This window comes from Ambystoma mexicanum, chromosome 2p (genome assembly GCF_040938575.1).
Source record: "Ambystoma mexicanum isolate Mex_15411 chromosome 2p, UKY_AmexF1_1, whole genome shotgun sequence".
Taxonomy (NCBI): Eukaryota; Metazoa; Chordata; class Amphibia; order Caudata; family Ambystomatidae; genus Ambystoma; species Ambystoma mexicanum.
Genome location: NC_090923.1, coordinates 1,118,323,398 through 1,118,336,595, shown reverse-complemented (window position 1 = coordinate 1,118,336,595; position 13,198 = coordinate 1,118,323,398). Strand labels below are relative to the sequence as shown.

Below are 13,198 nucleotides of genomic sequence, written 5' to 3'. Positions count from 1 at the left end.
TCAACATTTGGGTTATAAGGGTGGCTGTAGGCCCTGAGTTCGCGTAACTCCCCTCCACTTCTTCCCCCAGCAGAACCACCAATGGATCTTGAGGCAGTTCTACCCCGGTGACATCTTTGATATGGCTTAGTATCTTCTTGCAATAGCTCGCTGCCAATGGGCAGGACCACCACATGTGTATGAGGTCCCCGGACTGTCCGCAATTTCTCCAGCAGGCTGCGGGATATTCCGGGTTGATTGCATGCATGCGTGCAGGTGTCATGTACCATCGAAGGCAGAGTTTATATGCTGCCTCCTTTATGGAGGTGCATTTGGATCCTTTAGCTGCTCTATGCCAAATGCGACTCCCGGTCTCCTCAGAGATTGGTTTGCCCAGATCTGCCTCCAACTTTTGCATGTGATACCTCCCTTTTTCTCGACACTTGCTCTTCTTCTCTCCCCTCTCTCAATGATTTTTCTTAACTATCGGCTAATGATGCACTTTCTACTCTCTCCTCTTCTATCTCCTCCTCTCTTGGTCTACTTCACCCCCTTTTCTTCTTCCGACCAACCCGGAAGCCCTCTCAACCTTGGCTCTCTCCTCAACTTCTCTCCATGCGGCGTCTTCTCCAACGTCTTGAGAGACTCTGCCTCAAATCCCCTTCGCTTTCCAACCAAACCTCATATTTCTCTTACCACTCTCTTTATGGCTCTTGCCTCTCCTCTGCAAAACGCTCCTACTACTCCAACCTTCTCCAATCCCAAGCCTCCCATCCTCGTCGCATCTTCCAAACTCTCTCTCGTCTTCTCTCTCCTCCCACCCCCGATGCCTCAACCTCTTCCTCCCTTTCTCCCTCTGACTTTGCAAACTTGTTCTCTTCCAAGATCCTCGCCCTTCGGCAAAAAAAGAACTGCTCCTCTTACTCCCCCCTTCCCTCTTCTCCCTTCTCCCCCTCTAACTGCATGACTGACTTCTCCCCTGTCTCCCCTTCTGACGTTTCCATCCTCCTCTCCAAAGCCCACCCCTCTTCTGATCATACTGACCCTTTCCCTTCCCTCCTAATATCTAAGATCACCTTATTCCCTACTTAACTTCATTCTTCAACACCTGCCTTTCCTCTGCTATCTTCCCCTCTGCTTTTAAACATGCCACTATCATTCCCATTCTGAAGAAACCCTCTGCTGACCCCCTGCTCACCTCCAACTACCATCCTATCTCACTTCTCCCATTCCTCTCTAAACTTCTCGAGCGCCTCGCCTACTCGCAACTCTCAACCTTTGTCACTAATCTCTCTCCTTCCTCCCTCTCAATCTGGCTTCCGTCCTAAACACTCTCCTGAAACTGTCCTCATTTACATCCTTAACTCCCTCCTCTCAGCCCGACACTCTAAGCAATCCTCTGTCCTTATTCTTCTAGATCTCTCTGCTGCCTTCAACACTGTCAATCACCCCCTTCTTCTCAATACTCTCTCTTCCTTTGGATTCAAAGGCTATGTTCTTAACTGGCTTTCCTCTTACCTCTCCTTCCGCTCTTTTACTGTTTCCTGGGGAGGTCGCTCCTCTCCTACCCAGCCTTTGGAATACGGAGTACCCCAAGGCTCGGTACTTGGCCCTTTCCTTTTCTCACTCTATACCTCCCTCCTCGCCCCAGTTATCTCCTCATTTGGCATTTCTCACCATTTCTACGCCGATGATACTCAACTCTTCCTCTCGTTCTCTTCCTTCTCTTCCTTCTCTACTGACCTCCATCTTAAACTCTCCTCCTGCCTTACTGCTATAAAAAATTGGATGTCTTCTTGCTTCATTTCACTTAACACTGATAAAACTGAAGTAGTTTTCTTCCCCTCTAACTCTCTTCCCCCTCCCTCACCTCCTCCTTTCATTCATTTCCCCCCATCTAATCTCCCCATCTCTGACCATGCTCGCAACCTTGGCTCCACTTTGACTCCTCTCTCACCTTTTCCCATCACATCTCTCTCACGTCTCGTGCCTGTCGCCTCCACCTCTTTAATATTCGTAAAGTCCGGCCCTCTCTCACTTTCCATGTTACTAAACTCCTAACCTCCTCACTTACCTTCTCTCGCCTCTTCTACTGCTCCTCCTTGCTCTTTGGACTTCCTACTTCTCATCTCGCCCCCCTTAAATCTATCTACTACTCTGCCGTCCGCACCCTCTGCCTCCTCTCCCCCCCGTGACTCCATCTCTGCTTCCCTTTCCTAACTTGGCTGGCTTCCCTTTCACTCCCATCTCAAATTTCAATTTCTCTGCCTAGTCTTTAAATCTCTCCACAGACTTGCTCCCCCTTATCTCTCCTCTCGTTCTACACTCCCTCCCGCTCCCTTCACCCTGCCGACCACTTCCTTCTCACTGTTCCTCCCTCCCCTTGTGCCCAATCCCGTTTCCGCTCCTTCCATCTCCTAGCCCCCCTACACTGGAACTCCTTACCTCTCTCACTCTGCTCTATTTCCACCTTGTCCTCATTCCGAACTTCCCTCAAATCTCTCCTTCTCCATCCCCCACCTTGAATCCCCTCCCCCTTCCTGCTCCCCTCCCTCCTTGCCTTATCTCCTTGATCTTCTCCCCCCATTCTCTCCCTTCACCCCTTCCTTTCCTTTCCCCCTCTTCCTCCCCCCTCTCCCTCTCAGTTCTACTGCACTATTCTTCTTCTCTCCTCCAGTTAATTGCTCTACTCATTGTTTTGTTGGCCTGATTCACAATTGTTAATTGCTTCTATTGTTACTGTTATAATGTTATTTCACATGTATCCTGTTGTTATAATGTGCAGCGCTTTGGTGTAAAGCGCTATATAAACAAAAATAAAAACAAATACGATGCAGATCGGGCCTTTGTCCCGTGCTCGAGGATCGCGTGAGACTTAGACCGAGACCTTTCCTTCCCGGCTTCTTTCGAAGGCGCAGTGGGAGCATGGCTTGATTTTTGCTTTTCAAACACATTAAGCATTTCAGCTTTGAATGTCCCCCACTCGGGCGGAGTAGATTTCTGGTTGGACAAGCAACTCTTTCTGGGGAAGCGTTCGACCTACGGTGCCTTCTCTTCAACTTCTTCGAGGACGAAGAAGAGTGGTGTGAGCCACTCCTCGACCTGGACCTCTTGGCCTTCTTATTCCGAGGAGAATCGCCTCTCGACTCGTCAGTCGAAGGTTTCACGGATCGGGTAGGGGATTTAGGAATTTTGCCTACCTTCAGCTGCCCCTTCCGTTCCCTCAAGGCCTTTGCAGTCATAGACTGGGACTTGGAGCATTCAGAGGGGTTATGGTCCGCTCCGAGGCACCACAAACAGATTTGGTGCAGAACAGTCAGGGACATTTTTGATCCGCAATTCCGACACTTTTTAAAACCGGACTTCGGAGTCGTCAGTGTTGATGATGAAGACACTGCGATGTCAAAGTTTAACAAAAACGTCACAAGATGTGATGAAGCGTGCCGTATTTCTTTGAAGCTATCGCTGTTGTGGAAAAACGGAACTGAAGTCAACGGGCGCTGCGATAGCTATATATGCCTTTGATTACATCATCCTTGACGGAAGCCTTCAAGGGACATCGGGCCTCATTACGACCCCGGCGCTAAACCATGGTGCTATTAGCACCATGGTCCATGCCGGGGTCCGCCATGGTGAATGGCGGAATTACCGCCCCATTCCAAGGTTGGCGGGGCGGTAATTCCCCATTCACCATGGGCCCTTCCCCATTCCCATTTTTGCCCCATAGGGCTCAATGGGAATGGGGAAGGCGCTAAGTACGGTGCCGCAAATTGCTAAGTACTAATTGCAAATTGCGGCACCGTACTTAGCACCAAGGTCCCTTTGCGGGTCCCTACTTTAACGGCTGGTAAAACCAGCCATTAAGGACGGGTCCCGCCATGGGACCTCGTAATTAGGCGCTAATAGGTTAACGGCGCCGCAGCCTTTTACGGCGCCGTTAACCCATTAGCGCCTGGGTCGTAATGAGGCCCATCGAGTCAATGGCCCTCATTACGACCCTGGCGGTAAGGGGTTTGCGCCAGCGTTAGCTGCGCCGACCCCTTACCGCCAACTACGAGTTCCCATAGCGCCATGGTCACTTTTCCGCCCGCTTTTTGCGGGCGTAAAAATCCATGGCGCTATGGGACCTTGGTGTTAATTACGCCACCGTAATGTATGGTGGCGTAATTAAAGCCTTCCTCACTCCCATTGAGCCCTATGGGGCCGAAATGGGAATGGGGAAGGGTAAATGGGTCAATGGGGACTTACCGCCCCGCCGACCTCGGAATGGGGCGGTAAGTCCGCCATCCGCCATGGCGTAAACGGACTTTACGCCATGGCGGAAAAGTCCGCCGATGGCGGAAAAAATCCGCCAGGGTCGTAATGAGGGCCAATGCCATCGACGCACAGCGCCCTCTGCTGAGAAAGGTTTTTTCCGAAGCAGCTGAAGCTGGACAACATGTGACAAAAGATGAGGAATACGTGGGAAGACACAATCCATTCGGAACAGTGATATTCCATGCACACACTAAAGATGTTTTGTCCGGAGCTCAGTCCTACTTGCTGAAGAAGACACAGATTAAAACTGAAGACCTGTTTGCAGATGTTGAAGAGCACAAGCCACCCTCTTTTCTTCCCCAGGAGTCAAATAATAGTTCTTCTTGGGTAAAGAAGGTTCTATGTCCCTGCATTCCTCTATACTCTTGTGGGTAATGACTACCGGTTCAAATGTTCACCTGCACTGTGTGTGTGTAGTGAACTGGTACCTTAAAACCCCTTTTTTTTGCACCATAACTCTAAGGATTGGTGCAACAGTCAATGCTCTATGTTGGAATTTAGAGAATGTTTCAACTAAGCCTGCAGAGCATTGCTAAGTGAGTTATTATGAGTATGGTGGTAAGGGTAACAAACTGTGGCATCTAAAACACCACCCTTTTTTGATGACCACATTGATTATGAGAAATGAGAAACTATGAGAAATGTTTACAACAGAACCATTCCCAATAAACTGCAGTAGCCCAGTACATCTCAATTGATAAATTAGGCTATCTGGCAAAAGGTTATTCTTTTGTTCCTGTCAGGCTATAGCAAAATATTCCAATGCTTCTGTCACTCAAACCTAGAACTCTTGATTTGTATGTGTCTTTGTCTCTGGTTAAAAGTATCTTCCTGTAGTTTGTGAAACTACTTTTCTCTGCAGTGTCGTGAGTCATCTGAGAAATAAATGACTCCTCCAGTGTCTCATCCCAATATACCATATTGTCAGTGCCCTCCAGACCAGGTTATCAATCCCCATGTTGCACCTCCAGTATTGAAACTCATGGTGTCATATATCCTGGGTTGACATACATAGGTAAAAGGCGTCTCACTTACTCTCAGTTGGGGTCTCTAAATCAGACTCCACCTCCCAGTGCTGGTCGATCGTCTCTTCCATGCTATGCTTAAGCTCCACCTCAAGCGAAAGGTTCTCCTGCAGCAGATCTGCCACCTTCTGCCTGTCAGAATCTCGTTCCTAGAGGGATCAAAATGAAAAGAATCAGCACCACAAAATCAGGCAACATATCTCTCCTATAAAAAAGCAACTGAACCCATGAACGTAGCTATTAAGGCTCCAGGCATATTCAGTTGGGGTGCACACGAGATTTAGGCATGTAGGCTTGCACATAAAGTGTAGAACTGGCTATGTTCCTCATGTGAAGCAAACAAGGGGCCGGGATCCGTGAGGTGCTTTTTGGACTTTGGCCCTGAAACGGGTTGTGCTAGACCCCAGGTCTATTATGAGGTTTATTAGCGGCACTTCATCTTACAAAGGGTGTATGCTGCGCTCGGAGTCTCAGTTAAAATTACTCACCGCAGTAATTTCCAGAAATCCTATTACTATGTATCCTGGAGACGAGTCCCCAACACAATAGAGTGAAAGCCGCAAGCAATGGTTAGGCCTACTACCAGTCTCAATTCCACCAACCCAACCACCTGCTGCCCTTCTTGTCTCTGAGAAATATCTTTTGTTTTACTACCGCAGTTGCAAGATAGTAAGGCATACAACAAAAGTAACAGACAGGGCCTTTTCTTACAGCCATTGATTATAAAGGTAAGCAGCTTAGTGTTAACTGGGCACAGTGCAGGGCTTTTGGCTTTCAGATGGAAGCATACTAACAGAATTGCTGACTACAAAATTAGCACTTATTTATAGCTCCTGCTAAATGCACCCACCTTTTATTGCCATCTCTGTGGTGGCTGCCCTTTAATAAAAAATAGTGACCTATTTTCTTTCCCTTGCTCTCAACAAAGAAGTGTAAAAAAGAATCCCAGGTCCGCTCCCCATGCACCTTTCTTTTTAAACAACTCAATTTGTTTGGAACAGTTTTGCACAACAGTACAAAAATCAGTGATTTTTGGTTTTAGCTTTTGTGAAGAAGCTTCCGATCACATAACACAAGGAATCCAGTTCAATATTTTACTAAACGCATCAGGGAAAGTGTATGCTGGATTTCCGGTCAAGGCTAGGGTCAGGCTGCACCCAGGGCGGGTGTCTCTCTAAGTTTCTTAGTTGAAGGGATAAAGAGGCTATCAAATCCTTGACAAATGACTCATAGGGATAGAGGCCTGCTTGCTCTGCAGTCAGGTTGCTCTGGCATCCTGTGGATGTATTGCTAGCAATACCAGGTGGGCCAAGCCTCGAAACACTTGTGTAAATGCGCGTTATAAATGCCATATCATATCATATCATATCACAGAAGTATAGCACCTCTCTGCAACTGCTCTCCTTATTTTACTTAGGCTTTACTCTCCTTGTTATGTCTTCTACATGTTAACAAAACACAGAAATACACTTGCACACCAGTTTGTCAGTAAAATTTAACAAGAATTACTTTTTGACTCATATTCGATGGAATACTTAAACAAAATTTTGAGGTGCAGGGGAGAAAGACTCAGCCTTGGTATCTAGGCTGGAATATACTAGAGAACAAAGAAATCCAAATTTTGGAAAGTTACGTCCCCTGCACACTTTCCATAAGGCAGTAAGCCTAAAAGATATAATGGCGGGTCTGTCTGGTTTAGGAAAGACTTTTTTTAAAATTAAAACACATTCAGTGTTTCAACTTTAAAGTGACAGTGTTCTGTAATCCAATACATTAAAAAAATGACATACAATAATTCAGTTAGTTTAAGGGAAAAGATGTCTTCTCCTTTTTATTATTTTCAGGTTGGCCCAACGCGTTTCGAGATTCATATTCTCTTCATCACCGTAGTGACTACTTACTCCTAGTCCATAGTCCCCTTTCCTCCATACTTATGGAACATTCCGTCCTTCGGGACGGGACCGGAGCACTTTTTGTTAAAAAGCATCAAAAATGAAAAATGTGTTGTCCTTCTTCTCTTTTTACGCAGGGTACCGCATGCGGCCGTAACACCCCCCTCCTAAGCGCCGCCCCGCACATCACCCTTCAGTCCTTTTCTATCGCCAGGTCCCCGACCATTTAAGCAATAGAGGATACTTGTTAGAGGGGACAGCGGGAGAGCATATGTAGGAAAGGGGACTATGGACGAGGAGTAAGGTAGTCACTACTGGTGTGTAACTTTGTTATACTCCTACGTCCCGTCCCCTTTCCTCCATACTTGAGGGAAATTCCAAAGCACTCCTCACAGGTAATCAGGGCGGATGGAACCTCGTTACTGAAAAAGGTTTTTAAGAACAGCCTGACCAAATTGAGCATTGGCCCTGGAGCTCAGGTCCAAGCAGAAATGCTTACAAAAAGCTGATGGGGAAGCCCATGTGGCTGCCTTGGCAATGGTCTCCAAGGGGACATATTTTTGGAAGGCAACAGCAGCCGCTTTGCCACGTACAAATGGGCATGAATGCCCCTCAGAGGTTGAAGGCCCTGAATGGTATACGCTTCTGAAATACAGGAGGCAATCCATCAGGAGATAGTAGCCTTTGAAGCAAGCTTTCCATTCGGGTCTCCGAACGTAACAGAGTTGGGAGGAGTTCCTGAGTTCAGTTGTTCTGTCCAGATAGAACTTCAGAGCTCATCTGACATCTAAATTGTGTAATACTCTCTCGGCATCTGAGGCCGGATTCGGAAAAAAGACAGGTAATGAGATAGATTGATTCAAATGAAAATCAGTCACTACCTTAGGGAGGAAAGAAGGATGAGTGCGGAGCACAACCTTATCCTTATGGAAGGCAAGGAACGGATGTCCAACAGACAAAGCTTGAAGCTCGCTTACTCGCCTTGCCGAAGTCACTGCAATCAAAAAGGCAACTTTCCATGAAAGGTACTTTAGATCCGCTGTAGCTATGGGCTCAAATGGTTTATGGCATAAGGCGTTGAGGACCACATTCAAATGCCATTTTGGATGAGGATTGCGTACAGGTGGAAAAAGATGCAATAAACCTGTGAAATGCCTTTTAATGACTGGGTTTGTCAAAGAAAGGAACAGCTGTCAGTGGACAGGTAGGCGGCAATAGCCGACAAGTAAGTCCTACAAGACAAGACATGAATTCCGAAGCTGCCAGATGTGAAATGAATGAAAGGACGGTGTCAATTGTAGCCTGTCTGGGGTCCAGCTGCTTAGCTAAACACCAGTGACAAAAACTGAGCCACTTGCTCCTATACTGGGACCTCCTAGAGGGCTTCCTGGCTGCTTGGATAATGCGCATATTATCCTCAGACAGGTTAAACTGTGCTAAGGATTTGAAGTCAGGCACCAGGCCGCCAAGTTGAATGATTGTGGGAGGGGTGCCACATCTGCAGATCGCACTGAAGAAGCAGGTTGGGAATCAACAGCAGTCTGATCGGAGGACAAATCGACAAATGCTGAAGTTCCGAGAACCAGAATCTGGCTGGCCACCAAGTAGCTATGAACAGGAGATTCGGGATGTATTCCTGAGCTTGCAGAGTGACCGATGAATCAGAGGAAGAGGCGGGAAGGCATAAGCCTTCATGTTGTGCCACAGGATCTCAAAAGCATCCCCTAGAGAGCAAGCCTCGAGGCCGTTCCTGGATGCATAGAGAGGAAGTTTTCTGTTTGTCGCAGTCGCAAAGAGGTCCACCTCTGGAGTGCGCCATTGCCGAAAGAGCGTGGAGAGCACCTCCATGTTCCGTTTCCACTCATAGCTGGCCGCTGTCTGTCGACTGAGCGAGTCTGCAGTCACATTGAGTTGCCCCGGAATGTGTACCGCCAGTAGCCAAATGCCCTGCTGGATGGCTCATTCCCAAACACGAATGGCAAGATCCACAAGAGGTGGTGACTTGGTACCACCCTGCTCGTTGATATAAAACATCGACCCCAAGTTGTCCGTGCAGACGCGGACTACCTGGTTCATGATGGATGGTTGAAAAGCCTTCAGCGCCAGAAATACAGCCAGGAGTTCCAAATAAATTATATGAAACTGCCTGTCCTGCGGCGTCCATAAATTGAAAACCTGGAGATGATCCAGCTTCGCGCCCCACCCCAGAAGGGAGGAGTCCGTGATAATCGTCACTCGTGGGCAGGGCTCTTGGAGGGAGGCCCCCACTGTAAGATTGTTGGACGAAGACCACCATAGAAGGTCCGTCATCATGTAGGATGGGACTGGAACCATCTTGGAATCCGAGTCCGAAGCCTGACACCAATCGCTCCGAAGAGCCAGCTGCGTACGCCTCATTTTGAGACGAGCAAGAGGAAGATCAAGCACGCATGAGGACTATGAGGCCCAGAAGCCTCTGGAACCACCAAGCCATCATGTGCTCTGACTGGATGAAGAGCTGACAAGTGGCGAATAGATCCGCAATCCTGTCTGCCGTCAAATACACTCTGGAGTCGATCGTGTTCCAACGGAAACCCAGGAAGATCAAGTGTTGGGAGACCGTCATGGAAGATTTCCACCAGTTCACCGACAGCTCAAGATTGAACAGGAGCTGAAGGAGAGACTGGAGATTGCTCAAAGCCGTCAGTGGACAAGGGCTGCGTAGAATCCGGTCGTCCAAATACGGATATACATGAACACCCTGTAGCCGAAGGAAAGCTGCGATGAGTGACAACATCTTAGTAAAGACACGCGGCACCGAGCTGAGACCAAAAGGGAGCACACGGAACTGGAAGTGCTCCCCTCGATGCGGCCTCCATATCAGGCTGACGCGTCTTGAAGGTCCACTACGCTGAGCCATTCGCCTTTCCGAAGAGATGACTTTATTTGGCAGGATTTGACCATCTTGAATTTCTCTTGGGGCAGAGAAAGGTTGAACTGGGAAAGGTTGAGGATGGTGCGCAGGCTAGCCTGGTTGGGTTTGGGCACCATGAACAGATGAGAGTAGAAGCCCTCCCCTTGCTTCCTGAGCGGAACAGGTTCCACCGCCTTGAGGTCTAGAAGCTTCTGAACCTCAGTTCTGAGGGAGTGTCTCCCGGTCTGTTGGAAGGGAGGGAGGGAGGGTTGAAGGGTATGGTAGGGGGGAGGGGCAAGCGAAGCCCGCCCGAGCGATGGACAAAACCCACCGTTCTTCAGTGATGGTCGACCACGCCGCCAGTTGAGACGAGAGTCGTCCTCCCACCGGAGTCTCGTGCGGCCGACAAAAAATATAATTTTGCAGATTTGTTGGCAGGGAGACTTCCCCTGGAGAGGAGGCTGATGGCTGAGAGAAAAACCGACCACGTTGTTGCTTTCGATGGGTGCCGCCAACTGGAGGTTCAGTTCTGTGTGCCGGGCGGTCCTGATACTCCCTGAAACCAGAGAAGGATCGAGACTGAGACCCTGACCTGTGTGTATAAGGGCTTTAGCTGGGACCATTGCCAGGAGTGACAAAGATTTTGCGGTTTGCGTGCTTGCCTTGGTCTTTGTAAGTTCGTCATCCATAGAAGAATGGAACAAATCCTTGCCATTGAAGGGAAGGTCCAGAACTTTATCTTGCACCTCCTTTGGAAACTTCGTCGCATGGAGCCACGTCTGGCGGGAGGTGTCGATTCTCACCAGTGGCCTCGAGCTGAGGTGCCGCAGCTTCCAGGAGATCTTGTGCCAACACCCTGGCATCCGATAACCCGGCTTTGGAGTCGTCTAGCCTATCCGCAGGAATACACTCCTGGAAATCACCCACCGATACCCTCAATCTACGGGCAATGGTGGGGATGCCTCGACAGAATCACACCGATGGGCAAACAGTTTTTTGTTATTGTTCACAGTTGAAGCTACAGTCACAGAACAAAAGAAACCGCTCACGAATCACTAACTCATTCAAATGGGGACCGCACGCTGAGACCCTTCAACTGAGAAACAGGGAGGAGAACATCCAGAGAATAACGCGAAATGGACCATATGAGAACCACAAATTTCACATCACCAGACAGGTGCCCAGGCGCACAGCAAGAGGAAGTAAAAGGAACCCCTCCGACCGACCTACCATGAAGGCCCAATGGCAGGGGGAACTCGGGAGAAGCTCAGAGAGACCACTCCAGATGGCAGAAACCCTGAGAATAGCCAAGTTGAATGTACGAGGCTTGAATAACTATGTCAAGAAGATGCAAATATTGTCCTACCTGCGCAGGAAATCCATTCAGATCGCCCTACTGCAGGAGACCCACTTCACACCAAACAAACAGAAGACCATTTTCAGTAAATGGAAAAGGAAGGGGTTTGGCTCAGCATACTCCAATTATGCCAGAGGTGTTCTCATATGGGTGGCACCGGGGACAGCATTCCGACCACTCCACAGCTATGCAGACAATGAGGGGCGGGTCATTCTTGTACATGGATTCATAGACAAATCAGAATTTTGTATCATAAATACATATGCGCCCAATCATAATGCTGCTGCTTTTTATCGCTCATTGTACCCTATTCTAGCCCCATACAGAGATACACATTAGATCTGGGGTGGAGACTTTAATTGCGTCCTAGATCCCACAATGGACAGATCGAATCACATAAAGGTATCCCACTCACCCTCGACCCAGGCTTTGTTATCACTAACCAGGGACCTGAACCTACAAGAGACGTGGAGGTGGCTCAATTGCACCAGTCGTGAATACTCATTCTACTCTGGAGTACACAACTCCTACACGAGAATAGATTACATCTTCAAGGATAGGGAACATCTTGTAAACGTGATAGGGGCAGCCTATGAAGAAAGAACATTATCAGATCAGGAGAGATACTAGGGTTTCAGGAACTGACAGAGTCTCATGAACTACATCAAGGCCAATACATAAACTCTGCACGGCTAGTCAAACAAATAAACATCAGATGGCCAACTATTGCAGAACGACAGGAAGAAATCTCAACACTGGGACCCTTTACGACGTGACAGAGGGAGAACAAATGGTCTCTAGAATTTACCAGACAATGGTGGAAGAACTCCCCAGAGATAAAAACAAAGGAAGGCAGGAATGGGAAAACATACTGGGAAAAGAAATTACAGATAAAGGGCCTCATTACGACCCAGGCGGTAAGTTACCGCCTGGGTCGTACCTTTACCACCATGGCGTAAACTACGTTTACGCCATGGTGGTTGGCGGACTTACCGCCCCATTCCGAGGTAGGCGGGGCGGTAAGTAAATTACGGTGGCGTAATTAACAACAAGGTCCCTTAGCGCCATGGATTTTAACACCTGCTAAAAGCAGGTGTTAAATCCACCATGGCGCTAAGGGACCTCGGAATCAGGCGGTAAGGGTCGGCGCTGTTTACGCTGCCGTAAACCCCTTACCGCCTGGGTCGTAATGAGGCCCAAAGACTGGGAAAAAGCCAAGCTCTACCCAAAAAATGTATCAAGAAACGCCAGGTTAAAACAGCTACAATTCTATATACTCCAATGGGCATGTCTCATCCCAGAGAAAATAACCCGCTTTCCCAGGTGCCACTGTGCAAACATGTCCGAAATGTGGGGCGGAAAACGCCAACATGGGACACATGTCCTGGCATTGCCCGAAAGTCCGATCCTACTGGGAGAAGATCGAGAAACGGTTGAGAGACAAAGGAGTAAAAGAGAAAACTTGGACCATAGAAGCCTGCTTACTATGCATTTATAATTTCCCTAGCAAGAACAAAGCAATGGCAAAAATGATAAACCTAGCATGGGCACTTGCCAAAAAACGAATAGCAATGGGCTGGAAGGCGACGGTAGAGCCAAACATAGAGACATGGTGGAAAGACCCACAGAGGTGGACCAGTGCGCAAACGGCAGTCTGGCAGGAAGCACTGCGCACCGGAAGAAGAGAACGCTCCATTGACATAATGACATGGAATTCGATACTGCAGGATATGTT

At 48.3% G+C, this 13,198-nt stretch overlaps 1 protein-coding gene across 3 annotated transcripts in view; it reads right to left on the bottom strand.

Annotated features, from left to right (window-relative positions):
• CCDC88B (coiled-coil domain containing 88B) overlaps positions 1-13,198 on the bottom strand; it is a 1,445,666-nt gene that overhangs the window by 909,687 nt on the left and 522,781 nt on the right. For all 3 annotated transcript variants that reach the window (XM_069645149.1, XM_069645150.1, XM_069645151.1), the window contains exon 12: positions 5,332-5,470. In XM_069645149.1, the coding sequence (XP_069501250.1) occupies positions 5,332-5,470 (139 nt within the window). The remainder of the gene's footprint in view (positions 1-5,331; positions 5,471-13,198) is intronic.